General features: G+C 35.0%; 1 protein-coding gene across 2 annotated transcripts in view; it reads left to right on the top strand.

The window, feature by feature from the left end:
• The window catches only part of FIG4 (FIG4 phosphoinositide 5-phosphatase), a 54,718-nt gene that overhangs the window by 11,327 nt on the left and 21,982 nt on the right, over positions 1 to 21,409 (top strand). The window contains exons 3-16 of one of the 2 annotated variants that reach the window (XM_053972645.1): positions 134 to 257; positions 3,188 to 3,344; positions 4,596 to 4,646; positions 7,231 to 7,379; positions 9,206 to 9,334; positions 10,836 to 10,936; positions 11,374 to 11,536; positions 12,091 to 12,188; positions 13,066 to 13,199; positions 13,666 to 13,782; positions 14,181 to 14,226; positions 15,424 to 15,572; positions 18,155 to 18,321; positions 21,088 to 21,226. In XM_053972645.1, the coding sequence (XP_053828620.1) occupies positions 134 to 257; positions 3,188 to 3,344; positions 4,596 to 4,646; positions 7,231 to 7,379; positions 9,206 to 9,334; positions 10,836 to 10,936; positions 11,374 to 11,536; positions 12,091 to 12,188; positions 13,066 to 13,199; positions 13,666 to 13,782; positions 14,181 to 14,226; positions 15,424 to 15,572; positions 18,155 to 18,321; positions 21,088 to 21,226 (1,724 nt within the window). Of the gene's footprint in view, positions 1 to 133; positions 258 to 2,827; positions 2,846 to 3,187; positions 3,345 to 4,595; positions 4,647 to 7,230; positions 7,380 to 9,205; positions 9,335 to 10,835; positions 10,937 to 11,373; positions 11,537 to 12,090; positions 12,189 to 13,065; positions 13,200 to 13,665; positions 13,783 to 14,180; positions 14,227 to 15,423; positions 15,573 to 18,154; positions 18,322 to 21,087; positions 21,227 to 21,409 lie in introns of those variants that run through there. The other variant, XM_053972646.1, reaches the window with a different exon arrangement.

Genomic DNA, 21,409 nt, shown 5'->3' with positions numbered 1-21,409 from the left:
TGGGAAACAAGGAATGTAGAGCAGGCCTTTGGTTTATTGTATATTTCACAGATCAAGCAAATTCTGCTGTTCTCTGACATGAAATAAAATTTAGGTACCAAAACAGTAACTTCTGTGACATTTTCTTTTAAAGCATGTTTATACACAACAAGAGGTGAGGGAACTTCTCGGTCGTTTAGACCTGGGAAACAGAACAAAGATGGGGCAGAAGGGCTCTTCTGGGCTATCTCGAGCTGTCTCTGCTTTTGGTATAGTTGGTAAGTGTTTTGATTTTATAAAATCTTTTGTTTTCCTGGGAGGTGAGGCTTATTGTGTCATGTTGTGTATCTTTCCGTCTCCCCCGATTTTATTTATTTATAAAACTAAAGAGGATTTAGAAATTTGTCGTGCTCAAAGATAAGTAAGTTTCTGTGTATTTTTTAAAAATGAGTGGTCAGTACAAAAGTGGAATTTGTGCTGTAAGCAGTCTTTTCATTGTCACTAAGGGACAGATCTAGGAAATAGCCAAACTCTAGAAACTTGGCTGAAGATATTACAAAACTCAGCTGATCTTAGAATACAAATCATGTGGAACCTGGCTTCTGAATTCCAGAGCTCACGGAATGCTTTTTAAAAAGAAAATGAGAGTCAACATTCTTTATCACACACTATTCAGAAAGATAACTTTTCAGTTTGGTTAACTTTTTGCAATGACATATTTAAAGATTTCTTTTTCATGTTTGAACAAGTATAACCGACTGGTATGTCAGCTGAATTTTAAAATGCTGCTCAGCTGTCCATAATCTTCAAGCATTGCTTCAAGGATTTAATAACTTCTAACTTCATCTGAAAGTCACTACTTTCCTGCCTATTGTCTGATACTGAGGTCAGTATATTGATGGCTGATGTCTCTAAAGTAAATGTTAATATGTGCTGTGACAGCTCTCAAGAATACTTTGTGGTTTATCAGAGTCAATATACATCTGGACATCCAAAGGCAAAGCTGCAGAGAAAGTGGAGAATGCAATTACTTTAAAGGATGCTCCTGAATTTAGCATAACAATCAAAACGTAATAAAATTCTATTCTAATACAAAGTGGCAAATTAAGCAGACTTTCATCTTCATTCTTTTTGTCTGTGAAGCATTTTGGAACTTATCAATGCATCCAGCTTTTCAGAAATTGCTCAGATGGTATTTATGTTTCTTACTGACTTAAGAGTATTCATAATATGGGTAAAGCTAAAGGAGCTTCTAACAGCCTTACAGCATTAGTTTTTTTTTTTTTTTTTGCACAAGCCATCAGTGCTCACTGTCTAAATATGTGATAAATATTTGGTTGTAAAGTGGTTGCAATCAGTTAAAATTTTGCATCCCAGTTGTATGACTGTTTAGACGTACTGTTTGTAACAGGAGAGTTTCTGTTCTGTAGCTGCACAAATGTATTGGTTAACATATATGGTATATGTATTTCTGGAGGACTCTTTAGCAGTAACAGACTCTCTATCAGATGATATAGTTCCAAATTACATGACTCAGACCATATCAATATAAAATGTAATTTGAAGGAATGCAACTGGTTGTTTATTTCTGCCTCCTGGCTCAGGTGAGAAGAACGGGACTATTTTTCCTAAAATTGTAAAGAACAGCTTTGTTCTCTCCTCTAGTTATTTCATTAACCGGATGCAGTACATTCAGTGCACTCAGAATGGAGGTGCTAATAGGCTGAGTTCTGGTTTACTGTGTGGTGTTTAAAAGTGGAAATTGCTTTTAAAGGGAGGGAACCAGGCCAAGGAGAAAGGCCAAGTTCCTTATCAGACTTTGGTATAATGTTTGCTGAAATTCAAAGGACAGAGACTGTTCACATAAGTGATTTTAGTACCAGGAGGATACAGGAAGAACTGTGACTACTATTTAACAACTGAAATTCAATAGTCTGCTTCAAATGGCAGGTTTGTTTCTTATTGTCAGCAGGTCCTCCTGTCTTTGTGCAGGTGAGAGCATTTTTCCAAGGGGGGCTAATAAGGTGGAAGAAAAGATTGCAGTTCATTCGATCACGTTGCAGCCTCCAGCAGTGATAGAGAGGAAAATGTGTGCTCTCCTCATCCTTCTTTACTTTATACTGCAAAGCTAAAAGAACTGAGTATAAATACAAGTAAAACTATGAATTGTGAGGGTCCGTTTGTATCATCATCATCACCTCCCTCCCCAAATTAATTTATTTGTTGATAGTGCAATAATGAGTTTCAAGCTCTCAGCAACCTATCAGAGCAGCTATCTCCAGCAGCTAATTAATGTAATATATTACTTATTAAAACATATTACTGCTGTACTATACTGTATTAGTAGCACATTTGACTTCAGAGATGGTTATGTATTTCTATTTTCCGTTTGAATTTCTACATTTGTGTTGCATTTAAAGGTTTGTTACACTTTTCTCCAATCATATATAATAGAAGTATCCATAGGAGGCACTCCATGAAGAAGCACGGCTATGCCCTACAGGGAATGAGGGTGGAGGCTTCAGAAGCCATCTTTTTATAGGCAATAAAACCAGACACTGCCTGTTCTATCTTCTTAGCCTTCTGTGTTTCAGCAGGGTCAAGTGTTGATATCTGAGAGAGGAAACAGGAAAAAAAAAAAGGAGTACCCCTGATACTCTGAATGCCTGATTTGGGGGAGATGCTGCTGTAGTCAAGAAATTCAGATCCCTGCTATTAGGGAGAGAGAGAACACAAAGGTGTTGTTTTACCCACAACTCCTTTTGCTGTTCTGTGTCCCTCCCCAGCAGAGAGTACATGAACCTGAAAAAAAAATTGGAGTCCGGGATTCTTCCTTACCCTGGAAAATTAACCTTTAGTACCTGAAGTAAGTAGAGTATGCCTCACTCTGAACAATGAGAGTCCTGTCAAAAGCAAATACAAGTATGTTAAGTAGACAGAAACATAGTCCAAGTTTTCAGTGTCCTAACTCTGCTACCTAGTATTAAAAATACCCACAGTGGGAGGGGAAATAAGTAAAAACTATGTATTTTATTGATTAATGGGAGTGAATTTTAAGACTGTGTGTATATATATATATGCATATAACATTCAGAACAAATAAAAATTCTTTGAAGTCTTGAGACAATCCTGATACTGTTTTGCTAATTATGTTTTATCAAATAAACACAAATATGCCACTAAAAGTATTGTAATGCTGTTTTAACAGGTTTTGTCAGGTTTTTAGAAGGCTATTACATTGTGTTAATAACAAAAAGAAGAAAAATGGCAGATATTGGTGGTCATGCAATATATAAAATAGAAGATACAAATATGATCTACATTCCAAATGACTCTGTAAGAGTCAGTCATCCCGATGAGGCCAGGTAAATAATGCTGATAATTAGTGTGTACTTCTTAAATATTTTCTAAACAATGTTGAACTGCAACTGGAAACTTCAGTCATGGGTTTTTTGTATTAGTATGTCATTCAAGCCATTTTATCTTGTTGGTTGGGAAATAGACAAGTTCCGTGGCATCTGGTGCCTGGAGAGTAACTACAACTGTCCTCGTCTTCTAGAGTCAATTGTCCACGTCTCCATGTCACAGCTAAGTTTAGCAAATCTGCACCAAGAAGTGTCAAATATAAGCATTGTTCCTGCAAGGGCAAAATAATGGTTTGTACGATTTGGGGCACTGTTCTTTATTTAGTAGCTCTTGCATGATGTTAATCTCACCTGAAGAGATGTTTGTGCCCTTCAAAAAGTGCTGAATCAATTAGTAAATTATTCTGTGCTGTCAGAATCTTGTGAATGTTGCAGTTGTAAAGGGCGGTGAAAAGATTCACTGGTAAGTTTAACTGCTTCTTTCTTTTCAGGGAATTTTTTATGAAGAGAGAAGTTTGAGTCTTTATGTTTTTATCAGGGTAGGGTAACTTTGCTTCTATGAAATAGGAGATAACTGGTATCATTAAACTGCTTTTCAGTCTGTACTAAGTGTGAATAGTCAAAAAGTCATAATATATGATAAATTGATGTCAGGTAAAGAACCAAGCCAGTAGTAAATATTAAAAAAACTTCCACTTTAAGGTGGGATTGATCATAGTCTCTCCTCTTAGTGTGCAGGAGACCATGTTATCTAACCTACACATTTATGGTGTCAGCCATTGTATTATTCATAGACAATGTAATGGTTTCTTCTGGGAATTTGCAAGGCTACAACAATCTACAAAGATTTTACTAGATATTTCTTTTCTTCTTCATTTATTTGAGAGTAATGGAAAAATTTTATTTCTTTTGTAGTATTTTTGAGAGTTTTCTTTTTTAAGTCCTGAAAAATTTGATGTACATAAGTGGGAAATAGAACCACAACTTTACAACTGTGAAAAGAAACAGAGTATGTGTATGAGTAGACGTTAGTTTTGTTTTTTTAAAAAAAAGAGTATTTGATTTATTTAATTCATATGCTGACTTTCTAGTTTAATTACCTGTCAAAACAATTGCTGTACGATAGGAAGGGAACATAGGGCAACAATCAATATTTATGTGTAATTTCTTTTCTGTAATCCTCTGAATGACATCCTATAGTCTGTCTTGTTAAAATAATAATTTTTCCTACAACTTGAATTATTTTGCTAGGTATCTGAGAATCTTTCAAAATGTGGACCTTTCTAGCAACTTCTATTTTAGGTAGGTATTAGTTACTATTCCTTTAAAACAATGTGCACTTACACTTGCTAGAAGATTATAGGTTTTGGTTTTGATACCCAAGACTTTTAGGTTGATATTCTGGACAAATAAGACACATAATCATGCTGCTTATCCATTTTCATCTGTTTATTTTGAAACTGCTTTCTCCTTTAATCAATTGGCTAGGAATTTAGTCTCCATTAGGTTAAAAAATATAGAACTATTAATGGCATGGAAAAAAGTAAACACTGAAACTACTGTTTCCACTGACTGTTCAGCCTTGCCAGATTATGCAGAAGTTCTCTCTTTGGAAAAGTATAATGTTTCAGGGGGGTTGCTTGTCTTGTTATTTATTCTTTATTGATCTCATTTTCCATAAATAAAGCTTTGCCTTGACTCTGGAGCAAAGGTAGAGATATAGGTCCTCATTTAAGATACACCCTCTGTGGGGTATGTCTTTCATAGGGCTTTCTAGGCATTGCAGTTCTCTTGTTTATTGTTTCATGAATGCCATACTGAAGGCAAGTTTCTGTGTCCCAGCTACTATTAAGTGAGATTTTTGGGACAGCACAAAAATGGGAGAAATGTGATGGTAAACCTGGCAGTAGTAGAAGAAGACTTGAAGATAAAAAAAAAGAAAATTAAAAATCCCTCTTGCAATTACCAAAAGGTGTCAGTCTTGAAGATGAAAATGAAATTTCTTGGAAAATGAAGGCTTTCACAGCTTGATCTGTGAAGATAAAACCTACCCAAGTTTTATGTGTATTTCATGCTTTGGCATGTGCAAGATTTTTTGCTGTGTAAAACATGAGTTTTTCTTCCATGCATTGTCTCCCAGCCCTAATTCTATACAACTTCTTCCCACAACCTCCTTTGCTTGGAGATGACAAATTTGTGCTGTTTCTGTGGTTTTACATAGACAGGAAAGGAGAAGATTCTTATGTGACTCTAACAAACACGTTTATCATAAAAGGAATCATAGAATGGTTTGGGCTGGAAGGGACCTTACAGATCATCCAGTTCCAGCCCTACTGCACTCACAGTACAGAATTTCCTCCCAAATCTGTCCAGTTTTAGTTTAAAACCATTCATTCTTGTCTAATCATCATCTGCCCATGTAAAAAGTTGCTCTCCCTCCTTTTTTATAAACCCTCTCAAAGTACTGGAAGGCCATAGGGAGGTCTTCCCAAAGAATTATTTTCTCCAAGCTGAAACTGTAGAATGAAGATAAACTACATATTTAAAATTTCTTGTACAGAAAAAAAATGAGTAAGTGAATGACTTATACAAAAGTGTGTTTTTGGCACAAATCCTGTGTGGCATAAATGAAAACTTTCCTACTGGCAGATAATTTACTGTTTATGTTTTATTTTTCATTAAAAGAATTTTTTCATAAAATATTTTTGTGCTCTGTGTTTAAACTGCATATTTAGCCTGATTTTCAGTTTCAAAAGGAGAAACATAGGATGATACTAGTATTCTTTCTTATTGTTTAGAATCTTTTTAATCTATCAGCTTCATTTAAATTGTTCTTGGCTGAAAGCATAACACATTTTCCTGCATGATTTTTATGTAAATCCTGAAGAAAATTATAAGAAAATATTTGGTCGAAGGGGAGAGTGGGGGAAACAGCCTGAACATGTCTCTTACTAGGATACTGTTTAAAGGTTCTGTTATATGCAACCAGAGCATGTTACAGATTTTTTTTTTTTCCCTAACAGATGGGTCAGGACATTATTATGGAAATATGTGGGTGCATGGGTTACATGTTGTTATCATTAGTGATAAATCTAAATGTCTAATGTTTAAATAATTCTTTAGCTCTTTAATGGATATCTAGAACTTACATGCGGGCCAGTAATCACTGATGCTGTCTTAGACTAAAATGGAAATATATGAGTATTTGTGATTTTAAGTGTAATGTACCTTTGGTTTCTCCTTTGGAAGAAGCCTAGTAGCTTAAAAAATTTAGCCATTAGTATAGAGTGTTAGTAAAAGAGACATGAGGTGGAAAATTTGTAACTATTATGGAACGAATTAAAAAAAAAACCTTTTCTTTATTCAGCAGCCAGCACCTTAATATGCAACTGTGCTGCAATCATAAATTTGGGGACGGATATCATTTTTGTACCAGTTTTTTTTAGACCAGTTTTTTGGCTGTTTTGAGTTCAGGTAGCGGTTAGAAAGTAGCAGTACTTAAATCTTAGAAAAATGAGGTTGTCAATGTATATAGATATTTCTGATGGAATAGCTTTTTTAAAACTTCTGGAATGCTTCTTGGGACATGGTGAATTAAGATTTTGATATACTTTGTTTAAAAGATATGTGAAATATGTGTCATTTTCAGTTAAAAGAAGAATATAAACACTTTTTCAGTCTTTGTAAACAGTTTCTGTGTTTGTAAATCTTCTTTTGGAAATCATTTGTATCATTTGCCATTATAGAATCAGAATCTGTGTTTCTTGTTCAAAAGTCTTTTCTATAAAAATAGTACTGTGTTAAATACAAGTACAGATGGAAAGTAAGGGCTTTCAGAAAATTCCTCTGCATCTACAATTATTAATAAATGTTAACTGTCTATCAGTTACAGCTATGATCTATCTCACTCCCTTCAGTATAATCTTACTGTCCTGAGAATGCCACTTGAGATATTAAAAACTGAAACAACCCAGACCCGGCAAGAGAGTTTTGATATATTTGAAGATGAAGGACTTTCAACACAGGGGGGAAGTGGTAAGAAAACACATCTAATTAAACTGATGATGTTGGTCAGTAGTGTCCTAACACTTGTGAGTTAATAAAATATTTTGTGAAGTGCCAAATATATTTCAATGTGAATAATGCAATTTCTAGAAGTGTGTAGTCATTGTTTTAAGTTACATTGCAATTGGGGAAGATGACTGAGCATGCTGACATTTTTCAGCAATAGATTACTCAACTGACTTCTGAGTCTTCCAACAGGAATGAGTTACAGAGAGAGTGGGAAGCAATAACTGATTAAGTACCAATACCTTTTTTTTTTGTTTTATATTGGAGAATACTGACAACAGAGGAACTGTATGAAGTTAGCATCATCTTACTGTAGCAACCCCTGTCAAGAAATGTAAGAAAAATTACTCATTTCGGGTGGAAACTTCAGGCTTCAGTTTGGATCTAGTGTATCCATAAGAGTATAAAGATGAGCAGTCAAAGGGAAAAACTATTTTTCTTTGTACACACACACACAGAAAGTTTCTCCTAAAATTTTTAATATTGGATTTTATTCTGTTGAATGTAACCCCCATGCCCCCAAGAAAAAGATATTAGTAGCATGGTCATATATATCAAGGTACCAGCAACTGATTATCAAATATCAGAAAGGACCATAAGGAATGAAGAGAGCAATAATTCCTCTTCTGCAAAGACTCTAATCTGGAGGATCCCTCAGGAATCCTTACAAAGGCACCATCTCTTCTATGTCATTGTAAAAACAATCAGAAATGAAGATGCCCTAACCTTGACCCCATCAGCACTGTGTGCTACTCACCTGTCTAATCATAGAATATGTGTAACAAATAGCCACGTGTCATTTAAGAATTAATTCTCACCAAAGTAATGCTGCTAGTAGTAAGAAAGAGGAAAAATTGCTGGCTAAGTGCTTGTGACCAGCTTCTGCTGACAGTCTAAACTCCATGAAAATATTTCAGTTACATCTGTTTACCCTGGGCTTGCAGTAAGTTGGGTCTAGGTAACAACAGTTTGTTCAACAGTTGCATTTTCACCTGCAGTCTGTAAGAAGAACTCCTTTTTCCTCCAATGGAACATTTGACTGCTGTAGTTGTCTGCTATAATTGGCGTTCATACTGCTGCCATATAATTTGTCCTGTCAGAAACTTCATTTGAAAAAAGTGTGAAAAAATATAGGCAATATAATTCTTGTCCTCTTTCTTCTAAGTTTCAGATTCATTCAATTCCCTCTACCACCATTCAGCGACAGTTGTCATCTTGGTCCTGATATTTGAAACAGAACAAGACTCTGATTCCAGATATATCAGAAACAGAATTTTAATTTGTAGGTCTACAATAGCTGTGTTTCTTGGTGTCAGTGCAAATTAGGAAAACTGTGTTGAATTGTGTGAAAAAGGATTGATGGTCATGATATTCCAGAACCTGGCAGGTAATTAGAGGTGGCCCAGAATTGAGAAGCTTATAAAGTTCTCCTGTAAGAGCATTTTTGTCTTAACTGGAATGTACAACTTTATTTCCCTTGTTATCAAATCCCTTGATGGTACTCTGTAGAGATCTCTTTTCAGTACTGAAGGAGATCAGTAACTTCTGCATGAAGGCACTCAATCACAACAATGACTGGCAACTCTAGAAAAACTGCAAATCCTCATAAACGCTGGACTTCAGCATGTGCCTGGAATTATCTGTGTTCAGCAAACCTCAAGGATGCGAGTAAATGCTACACTGAGTTGCAGCCAAGGGAAAATCAAAACAAAGACCCGATGTCCTGGATTTTAAAGCAAGTGAGCTTGTTTCTTAATTGCTAATGCATTTTTATTGTAACAACTTCCTAGGTGTATTTGGGATTTGCAGTAAGCCTTATGAGAAGTACGTGTGGAATGCCAAGCTTCTGGAAGCAGTAAGAAGTGCTGTTCATCGCGACTGGCTGCTGTATATCATTAATGGATTCTGTGGGCAATCAAGTATCCTTCTACTGTCGTAATGAATTTTGGTTTATCAATTTTGAAAAAACCCAGTTTGAACATTGAATTATTTCTTTGTCATATAGATAATGTTCAATTTTATACTTACTGTTTAGCTTTTATTTTCATTACTTTCTAAGTAAGAATTATAGTTATTGTAAGAGGACCCTAACAGAGGTAGACTGCATTTTCAGTGAGGTTCTGTTTATAAGTGTGGGGTTTAGTAGTAAAGAACTTGAGAGGATTTTTGGGCTCAGCTGTATTTTTTTGCAGATGTTTGAGGAAAGGGAGAAAAGCTAAGCAGAACTGAATTGCTGACTGATCTGGTTTCAGCTTTGTTTAAACCATGACATTACCATAGAAATGCTTTCCTACTAATCTTCTCCAAAACATTTCTTAGTTACTGAGATTTGCAGAAATTCTTGTATTTACTGTCTTTCTGTTGAAGACGATGATGGAACTTCAGCCCTGCTGTGTGAAGAACACTAGGACATGTGAAAATCTCTTTTCTTGACTATATACTATTTTAAATTGTTAAAAAGGTACATTGTAGCAGGAGGAGCAAAAGTCCAAATGCATGCCACAGTCCAAAGAAATGTCATGTTACATGTTAAGAATTTAGTATATTACAAAGATACTCTGTTTTATTCACCATCACTATCATGTTAGCTTAAAATTTCTGGGGAAGCAAATACAATTATGAAGTTAACATTAGTAGTGTCTGCAAAATTTAATTTTGCTTTTTTATGATTGTGAGACTGTTGGTCATTGGCTTAGACCCCAGATAAAAAGCTAGATCTGTTTTTGTATACCACTATTTCATTTGTGGTCTTACTTAATCAAAGCTGGATCTGACCACCAACAGCCTGCAGGTGCTTAGTGTGTGAGGAAGTATCTTCTTAGCTCTTTCTTGTGCCTCCCTAACACTGAGGAAGTAGTGGTAGTCACACTAGGCTCTGATTCTGTTTGGTTTTAGTAAAATGGAAAAAGACTGTAAAAAAGCCACCACTGCATCTGTAGTGTGTTTCCCTCTTTTCAGTTATTGTTATGTAAGTAGTTGTAAATTTGTATGTTTTTCTAAACAAATAATTGGAGGGTGACTAATACACTTCACCTGTAAAGTGAAAATTAAGCTCCCAAGTTTTAATCCCAGTATTCACAAAAACAGCATTTGCACTGCTAAGTGTATCTTGTATCTATTTCACCTCCATTGTCATTTCATAAAATAGAAATGCTGCTCTCTTCTGTAGGTTCTGAAAAGTGGGTGATGTATTGCAATGCAGATTTGCTTTTCAAAGTTCTTAAAACAGGTTGTTGGAAAGGGCAATGTTCTCTTCCAGCTGCAAAATAAGTCTGGAAGTGATACTCACCACTGTTAGGGTGATTTCAGTAAATCAGATATATCAGTTTCATACACTTTTGTTAGAACTTATTTTTGTGGGCATAAAGTAAGTGAACAAAAAATTGCATGTGACATGTAAACCTTAACTTCTCTTTCAAGAACTATTAATATATGGCCGCCCTATATATGTCACGCTGATAGCCAGAAGATCAAGCAAATTTGCTGGAACACGTTTTCTGAAACGAGGAGCAAACTGTGAGGTAAATGAAATATGATTTTAGGGGTTGTTTCCCCAGTATGAAAGCTTGAACTTGACTGACTGAAGAGCTGAAATGGTTTAGAGGGTTGATAAGGGTTCGGCTATAAAATATGCTATTAGATGATGTTAATGCAGATATTATTACATTTTTCGTTGGCATAATAAAATTGTTCCTAAAATTATAAATTTAATTGTTCTAATTTGGCACTTGTTTTGGTTTTTTTACACTTAATGTTATTTCCCAAACTGAGGGAAAAAATTAAAACATGGTAATATTCATTAGGGACAAATGGGAATTTAACCTTCAGTGTTGTTCTCACTACTGTGGTTCAGTGTCTCACAGTTTAATTGTGCTCTGTTTGTAATGATCAATTATCTGTATTACATGCAGCTTTGAATGTCATGTCTACATCATATGTGTATTTCTGTTTGGTTTAGGGAGATGTTGCTAATGAAGTGGAAACTGAACAAATACTTTATGATGCTTCAGTTATGTCATTTTCTGCGGGGAGTTATTCTTCCTATGTTCAGGTTCGAGGGTCTGTCCCTCTGTACTGGTCTCAAGACATTTCAACTATGATGCCTAAGCCACCCATAACACGTGTGTACAAATTATTCTTTGTGATAGATTATGGTTAGTGCTGTGTCCTAAAGGAATATCTGAGAGAATAATTGAAAACTGAACTTGCAAAAATGGACAAATTGTCTGTTCACTTGTGCTTTGTGAAGCCTTAATTCAAAGTAAAAAATTATGGAAAAAAATCTCAATCTTAGACTTTACATTCAGAAATTAAATAGGAAATGTTTCTGTTTGAAGACGTGAGCTTTCTTTGTATTACTTTGTGTGTGAAGTTAGGTACATTTATCTTAGTATTGTGGATAAAATATTAAACCTGTTGAAAATGGTGGAAAATGTTTGGGCTGAGATTAATGGGGCCAGAATAATTGTTCTTTATAAGCATTTCATGAAAATTTAAGAAGTTGCCTATCATTCGGCAAAGTGAATATTTTTTTAACAGCTTTTGCATGAAAAGAGGGGAAAGCATTTAACTGTGTCATTGCTACCAGAGAATTAATACATCTTTTGTGAAGAGTACTATTAAGGGAAAATTCTACAGCTCACTTGTTATCATCTTCAATATATGTTTGTTTCAGTGGACCAAGCAGATCCTTATGCACACGTTGCTGCTCTTCACTTTGACCAGATGCTTCAGAGATTTGGCTCTCCCATTATTATATTGAATCTTGTGAAGGTACAATATTTTGAATATGTTCTATGTGTTTAATTTTTAATATTATGCTTCTTTCTGTACAGTAGTTGTTTGGTTATGTTCTGAAACTAATATTAGCTTACAAATGGAATATTTTCTTCATAAATCTCATCCTACACAATATAGTACATAACTCTGCTTCCACAAAATTTCTTGTGTTTAGAGATTTTTTACAGTAATCTTTCACTGTTCTTTTCAGGTTTTTTCTATTACCCATTAGATCTAAGTCCAAATAAATTTTATCACTAAATTTAATTTAGCACTAATAACTACTGAAATAGTATGATTCCATTCAAAGCAAGGTTGGAACTAGATAACCTTAAGGTCTGTTCTAACCCAAACCATTCTGTGGCTCTATGAAAACAAATGTTATATTCAGGCAATGGCAACACAATTCTAATTTTCAAAAATTATTGTAAGACTGGGAGATGGGAACTGTTGTTAGCCATCTCCTGTCAGTAATGGAGAAGAATTTCCTTTTGAATGGGATGCTTCCCTTCCTGCCTGTGTTTTTGCTTATCTTTTGTGGTTCTCCATTTCATCTGCATTGCCACTTTTTTTTCTGTTTTCTTCTTTACGCTTACGGCATACCATTTTTCAGCCAATGATTATGCATGGTTGAAACAGGTGACTTTTACTACTAATATAATATGACTGTTAAAAATCTAGAATGTTCCGATTTTTCTATCTTTTCTGTTATTATTTTAATTGTACTACTTATGAAGAACTGCCTGGTGTTGTTACAGCTTCCACTTTTGATTTCCATTATATATGCATATGTGTATGTGTGCATGTGTATGGGTTATATACATTTGTTAATGAAAATTTTGAGGTTAAATTCCTTTTCTTTTTGCTAAAGGAACGTGAAAAAAGAAAGCACGAAAGGATTCTCAGTGAAGAACTTGTTGCTGCTGTGACATATCTCAACCAGTTCTTACCCCCAGAGCATGCAATTATATATATACCCTGGGATATGGCCAAATACACTAAAAGGTAGAAAAAGTTTTTTTTGTACTAGTGCTTGCAGCTGCAGTGCACATATTGAAGCAAATGTTGCTGAACAAAACAGCAACTTGCAAACAAAACAAGGGAATGTGATTCAGGATGATCATACATCCTTTTCTGCCTCATTCATATTTTTGAATCACAGAAAGTTTGGTAGAGAAAAATCAGTGTGATGTAAAAATCAAGGAGTTTTATGTTTTTTATGTCTTCCTCTTCTAGTTTATGTAATATTTTTTATCAAAAAGAAGCAAAATTGCTCAGATAGAGTCAGTCTCTCTCTCCTGTAAAATCTAAGAAAACCATAGACATAATTTATTGTTGAATGAATAAAGCTGTGATATGGGCCTGTTTTTAAATCATTTTTGTTATGGAAAATCTTTTTATGTAGTGAGATATTTTTTTTTTAGTATTAATGTATCTTGACTGTCTCTTTTTTTTTTTTTCCTCTCCTCAGCAAACTTTGCAATGTCCTAGACAGGCTGAATGTGATTGCAGAAAGTGTAGTGAAGAAGACTGGATTTTTTGTAAATCGACCCGATTCCTACTGCAGTATCTTGCGTCCAGATGAAAAGTACCTATAATTTATTTGATGCATAATGAATAGCACCTATTCCTTAGAAAGTTGTTTGGAATTTCTATGTTTATTAAATTATTTGTTATTTTAAGACTTACTAATTTGGAAATTACTAAGTGACTTCTTTTGAGGCATACTAATAAAATAATTGTCATCTAAATGTTACTGTAAACGAGTCTGTTGTTAACGAGAGGATTTTATGGTTTTATACATACAAAATATAAAACTTTTTTTTGAAAATAGAAACTGTATTTGCTTAGACTGCTGCAGATGAACTCTCAAGTCCCTGAAAATCCAGAAGTAACTATTTGTCACTGAGTAGATCAATACATGATTGTGTGATCTGTTATTTTATGAAATAATTTGAAAGTCATTCTGTTCTGTTTCTTTTTCAGGTGGAATGAACTGGGAGGTTGTGTTGTTTCCACTGGTCGCTTGCAGGTACTAAAATATATTTTTTTAGTTTATAGTGATGTAGGTCAGCACTCCCAAGGAACAGTGAATCATTTCACTTAAATGCCTGATTGATGACTCACAGACTGCTGTTACATTAATATTTATAGTACATATTATTATGGCTGTCCTTCCTAGAAATCTATTTGAGAATTAGGGCCTTAAGTTCTTGCATGGTACCCCAAAACCTTATGGTGTTGGAATTGTATCTTTGCCGGACTTAGTCTGAGAAATGCTTGTATTTTAAACTGGTTTCCATTACTGTTTAATCTGTAATGTTACCAGTGCAGTGAAAGTTAAACCAGCAGCATTTTAGCAAACTGCATCATAAAATGTTCTAGAGAAGAAGTGAGGAGTAAACACATACTTAACCCTGGTAGCATATTCATGTACGTGAACATGGGTTGCTGACATTTTCACCAGTGCTGAATATTCTGTACATTGTTACAGTTTCCAGAACTAAAAGAAAATAAAACTAGAAAAATGTCTTCCTTTAAGGTCAGAAAAGTACTGACTAAACTGCAAACCATACAGTATCAAATTTATACCTGAATGCTACAGTTATATACTCTGAACACAGGGCATATTCTTAAGAAGCCATTAGTTGCTTTGACTTGCCATTCATAATTTTTATTTCTTTTATGTTAGAGAGCATATTACCATTCCTGTACTAGCTGATCACTGGGATATGTTTGTTGAGGGTGGATAAACAGCAGAGCAGATACAATTTGATCTCTTTAAACAAAATCAGCCCTAGTTGATTTTTAATGTTAATTTTTAATCTTAGACTTACAGGTTTACCTGTAGTACGAAAGTGATTATTTTATCTTTAATAATTTGAGAGTCACCAGTGACATACATGTAAGCATTCTGATCACAGTTCACCTCTGACTAGACATCTTGTGAGTCACATCCAAATTGTGACTTCTTCAGGGCTGTTTGTGAGTTGAAGGAACATCCAGTTGCTGTGATGATAAAAGCAAGAATATTTTGAAAATAGGCATGACAGCCATCTGATGTAGCTTGCTAGAGATGAATTACTTTTATTAGAAATGTCTTTCCTCAAATTTTTGTAAAGACATAACTTGAGATTTGATAAGACTTAGCTAGGAGTAAAAAAGTAATAATAATTAGTGTAGTAATTTGTTGACTAAGATAAATCTTCTATTTGGTTTGCTTTACCAGACTGGAGTCCTTCGAACCAACTGTGTGGACTGTTTAGATCGCACCAACACAGCCCAGTTTATGGTGGGGAAATGTGCTTTGGCCTACCAGTTGTATTCATTGGGATTGATTGATAAACCAAATTTACAATTTGATACAGATGCTGTAAGGTAAGATAGATTAAAAGTATGTCTTGGTTTTTTAATTTTGAATCGAGAGATTATGGAGAATTATGTCCATATAGAAGAACTGTACAGTTATTTCTGCTGGAATGATTTCATGTTTATTCATCCAAGTTTAAAACGTCTATCATACTTGAAATCTTGAGAAAATCCTGTCATGCTGAAAGTTCAATCTTCTGGAAAAGGATATTAATCAGTCTTACAATATAACTGCTTGATTTCATTCTTTTTATAAAAGAAATTTAAAGAGATGTGTTTTCCTTTGAAATAAATGTAAGAAAACCTCCACCGCAGTCTTTTATACTTGCTTCAATTGCTTGAGGCAGAATGCTGACTGAGAGTGAAAACTGAAGTAAATACACACTTTCATGGAGAATGCCAAACTGGTAATTTTATAGAAGTACATCTTACCTTGCTATTTCCTACTTTTTCTTTGGGAAGATTTCATGGTTTTTGATTTATTGAAGAAAAGTTTTTCAGCATTCTTTCAGATCAAGTGTCAATGGTACTTATACAAGCATCTTCAAACTCTTTATGAAAGCCCAGCATTTGTATTGAAATGCTTTGGGGGTAAGGGTGAACTAAGCTGCTTAACTTGTACACATGCTTCAGAAATTAATGTAGGAGTCCTTAAGGTGCTATGTTTTTATTCTTTTAAGGTGTTGTTGTGACTGTGAAACTTATGGTTTCATTGCTGATTTTTAACTAATGATTTGATAGTTTTAGAGCATGGAGACCTAACTTGTATTCAGAAACCACAAGTAGTCAGGTTTCAGTCCCCTTCATTTGAGATACACCTTCAGCTCCTCTTATTTTTTCCTATTAGTTTCCAGCACTTGCCTGGTGCCTGGAGCTGGTATGTGCTCCAGAAACCCCCTCACCTGCAGCATGTTGGTTCACTGTGCAGGAGGTTGGCTCCTTGCCTCTGCCTGGTGGCCAGGGAGAGCACCCGCTGGTGGCTTCCTGGGTGTGCTAGCAGTGCCTCTCATCCACCATGTCCCAGCTGCTGGGAGCTGCAGGTTTACCTCTGGGAATAAATAATCCCTGCTGCCAATACCAGTTGCTGTGCAGCCTCCTGGGGCTACTAGTCAAAAAAAAACCAAACAGACCCACCAAACCCAAAGAAACAAATGAGATTCTCATACATGGTGTTGTGATCTCTGAACAATTTCTGTGGAGGCAAGTGGGTTTGGGGTTATTTCTTTAGAGGATTTTTTTTTTGTCTGTTATTTTGGGGGTTTTGTTTTTTTGTTTTTTTTTTAAAGTTACTTAGCAGATGTTTCCTCCTAATTGATTATATTGTACTTGACCTTGGACAGAAGATTTGCTGGACAACTATTTAGTTTTTATAAATATTGATTTGCTGCTCAGATAACTGTTCTTCATCCAGCTCCTTCAGGAGAACTTCAGTCAGATGGTTGCAAGGTTACATATGCAATACTGTCCCTTTTCTTGAAAACTTTATTAGGGGAATGCTTTTGTTGTCTTGTTTTTGAACAAGGCAACAATGCTTTTGTTGTCTTCCCTTTTTTTTTTTATTTTATTTTGTTGCTTGTTTCTATCTTCCTTTTCACTCCTCAAGGACTTCTTTCATTTGCAGGTATTACATGTAGATGTCTGAATTACTTTATCTTCCTATACTGATGTGGAACACATTCCCCAGGTTTAATGACTGGGTTTAATTTTTAGTTTTGGGGAGGGACTGGGGCTTGTTTTGTTCTGGTTTGAGTTTTCTTGCCTCTTAACTAAACTTCCAGTCTTCTTTAGCAAAGTATCATCCTTGTCATTTTCTTGCTTAAGCAAGGCCATAGTCTCCATTTCTGAGAAGCACTTTTCAGTCTCTTACCTTCTAGACTAAGTGCCATCTCCTTAAGATAGCCTCTTTTTCCAAGACTGTTGTCTTGTTTTTGTCATTGATAGGAAGCTTGTTTAATTTTTGCTATTTGGACTAGTCCCAGTTTGGATAGTGTCAACTTCTTGATGCCAGAAGACTTTTTTGCTTTTTAGCCAGCTCTCCTTGTTCAAGTCAATTCTTAGCCAATTCTTTTTGCTCTCTGCTTACATCAAGATTTTCTAGCTCCAGCAAATGTTACCTAATTTCCATACACTTTTCTTACGAGTGATGTTTATTCATTTTGTACCTTTGAGTCATCATTATTGTAACTACAGAGATTTTTGGAAGGTTATGCTAACTTCATTCCTGGTGCACTTAACAGAAAATGTAGCCTTGAGATATTGATATGTTCTGTCCCTTTTAGTGTATTAAACATGCCTTGGTTAGAGAAGATATATTGCTTGTTTTCTCCCCATTAAGTAGTAGGACATGTTAATTTTCCTGAATCTATGGAACTGCATACTCTATGTGAGCCTCTTCTTTTATATTAAAAAGTAATGAAAATCTCAAAGTCTAAACCTTCTTAGTAATTATTATGTCTGAATAAAATTTTCACATATTTATCTGAATAAAGGTGAAGAAATTGTATTGCACTTGCAGAAAGACTTAATTATATTTTCTCTTAAAAACTTCTATTCAGAAGTTTCATAGATGACACATTTTGCCTTTCCTTCAGATTATTTGAGGAATTATATGAAGATCATGGGGACACGCTTTCTCTGCAGTATGGAGGCTCTCAGCTTGTCCACAGAGTAAAAACTTACAGAAAGATTGCTCCATGGACTCAGCATTCCAAAGATATTATGCAAACACTCTCAAGATACTACAGTAATGCTTTCTCAGGTAAATTTAAGTGGTTTCTTTCAAGCCATTGTTTACAAAACATCTTACTCATGATGTTTCAATAATCTACACTATGACCTTATGACAGAATTCCTCTGTACTATAATTTCCAAATAATTTAGTAGCATCTCAAATAGGTATTCTGATTTGATGATCTATTTATTCATCCTGTGTTGTAGCATGCAGCCCTTTGTTTAGAAAATGTACACATGTAGCACTGCATCTGTCAGTGACATTTGTAGATCAATAGAGAAGCAGGTAACTGTTACAGAGTTTTAAAATGTTGGACAGAACGTCTTCAGCAAATATAAGGAAACTGGTAAATCCAAACATCACTAGAAGGTTTCATCTGGAGTATTTCTTGTGTTGTTTCTGAGAGCTCAAAACAAAGCAAGCTGTAATGCATGTAATTGTTTTGTGTAAATAGGAGCTACAAACTGTTAAATCTGGTAAAAAAAGACAAATTTAAAAATCAAGTAAAAAAGCTAGGGTTTTTTCAGTTAAATAAGCTGTAAAATATTAACTTATTCCTTTATTAGCTCATATCACTCATTAGTTGAACACTGAGTGTTCTACTTTCTTCTGGGCAACATTGCTAAGGGAAAACTTTGAAAAATGCTGAACCTTATCTTATGCAAAATAACAAAAAAAATACTGTAGTGTGTTTAGAAGTCTTGTAAAAGATCTAAAAGAATGATCAAAGGACAGTCTAAGACAAATCAGAAGGGCAAACACTGAGTTCTACTGTGTTATAAATATTCTGTCAATCCTCTATTACTCTTTTTCACAGAAGTTGCATAGCCATGGTTGGAAGTACCTTTTTTTCCCTTTGTCTTAGCAGACTGCAATTATTTAGAAACTGTGAACTTTAAAACAGTGAGTGGGACAATGGCTAGAAATACTTCATTCATTAATCTCCGATTTCTTTGGCTGAAATTACTGCTTTTGTGTATATAAAAATGTTGAGAGCACACCATTCAGAGTAACTTTTCTGAATGTAATTCACAAAATTTGTGTATCATATTTGTCCAAACTAAATGAGAAATGGAGAACTTGTTTATTTCAGTGATGTGGTCTCTTATTGTTTGCATTGGCAATAAAGTCTAGCTTCATCAACTCTTTTGAGCCAAAGGTAGCACACTTGCAGTGTCACCTGTACTGTGACATAGAAGATGGAACAAATTTCTGAGCTGTTTACTTTTATGCCAGCTACTGAAATAGTTAGGCAGAAACCTGAGCAAAGTTCTAGGCTCACATTTGGGGTTGTGGTCTGCTTGCAAGGATAGTCATGATATGCATGTCTTCTAGTAATAAAAGAATTTGTTCTAAAAAAGATGTTACAAAAAGAAGAAAAAATTTAGAAATAAAGTCCATCTTGTCATCTCAATGAACTTGTAGGAAAGTACAAAAACAGACATTAGTCTTTACTGAAGTCAATACTGTCTTTGAATGAAATTTTCTTAAAGGTGCTGCACACTTACCCCAATTTACTTATTTGATCACATTTAAGGCATATATTTTTTGGTGCTGTATGCGTTCCTTGTGTTTGAAGATGACATTGTTGAAATGTAGCATTCAATGTCATATTTACTTTGTTGCATTTTGAGTATGGAGTTTTAAAATATTTGTTTCAATGAAATTTAAAGGTTTATTGTCCAACACTGCCTGTTTAGATGGCAGCAGCTTGCTTGTTAATGTGGCACATTAAGAGAGATCATTTTATTCTTCAAGTTTTCTAAGAAAGAAGAGAAAAAGAAACAGTTTTGGAACAAGATGCTGATTTGCTGTACTGCATTTATTATTGTTTCTATTGATCAAATAGCCTTTAAAATGGAAATAAAAATCTGAGGGCTAGTTAGATCATGAATCAGCATTTCCTTGTGTTTCTGATCTGAGAAACATTTTTTTGATGCTCGTGTATTTTATGTACCTGAATTAAACAGACTCAGAAAATTTTAGTGATTCAGTTGGGGTCATACAGTATATAAGATTCAGAGCAGGGTTGAAAGGGGCTTCCTCATTGCTTCTTAAATAAATCTCTTAGCCACACATTACTGCTTGTCTATCATTCAAAATACATGAATCTAAAAGTAATCTAGTCCTATAAGGAAGTGTTTTCATCTGTTGACCTCAACGCTCTTAGGATAATTACTACTAATTAAATTTATGGATGAGAAAAAGTAAGACACTTACCAAGTGATAATTTGGTGGAGCTTAGAATATGACCAGCTAAATTGATGATTTAAACCAACAGGAAACAAGTCCAAATTACTAAAAGGTGTTTGTGAAATTTAATCGTTTTACTATGTATTGGCAAGAAAATCCCAAAGAATTAATAATTTGTGTGTTTTGTTGGAAACTTGTGTTATATGGATATTGTTTAATTTCATCGAGTCATTTTTCAGTTATTTAGGCTGCAGTAAATTCACTAAGGTATGTCAGATTTCCTGAAACATGCCTTAATCCATGCATGTGCTTCATGCACACATGTGGGAGAGAGAGTTGCAGCGTGAGGTCTGACCTCTGCCAAGCCTGGGCTCCTGAGGGAGAAGCCAAGGGAAGGGGCAGCCTTGGTACCAGCCCCACGTGCCCTGCAGTGTAGCAGGTCTGCTGTAAATGAAGTTCCCTGGTGCTGCTTGAAGCCCAGAGGGCCCTGCAGCAGTCGTAGGACACAAACTCTGTCTCTGAGGAGCAAAGAGAAGCAGTGTCTGAATGGGCTTGAGCTGTGCAGTGCTCCTGGTGTTAAGTGTGGCTCTTGTCTAACAGATGCGGACAGGCAAGATTCTATCAATCTCTTTCTGGGAGTGTTCAAGCCTGCAGAAGGAAAACCACATCTCTGGGAACTTCCCACTGATTTTTATTTGCATCACAAGAACACCCTCAGTCTGTCACAGACCAGGCAAAGGTATTTTGCTGTTTTTTGGTTTTTTTTGGTATTGCTCTAATACATTGTAAAAAATACACGTTGCTAATCAAATAATTAGGTCAGCCTGTCAAAAACTTGGTTACTGTTTTTTATGTTTATACAAAAGCTTAAAAACACCTTCAAGAGATTACCAAAAAACGCTGAATGTTGGTGTTTCAAAGG

The sequence above is a fragment of the Vidua macroura genome, chromosome 3, assembly GCF_024509145.1.
Source record: "Vidua macroura isolate BioBank_ID:100142 chromosome 3, ASM2450914v1, whole genome shotgun sequence".
In the NCBI taxonomy this organism is placed as follows: Eukaryota; Metazoa; Chordata; class Aves; order Passeriformes; family Viduidae; genus Vidua; species Vidua macroura.
The sequence above is the reverse complement of the archived record's forward strand: the minus strand, read 5'-3'. Positions and strand labels throughout refer to the sequence as shown.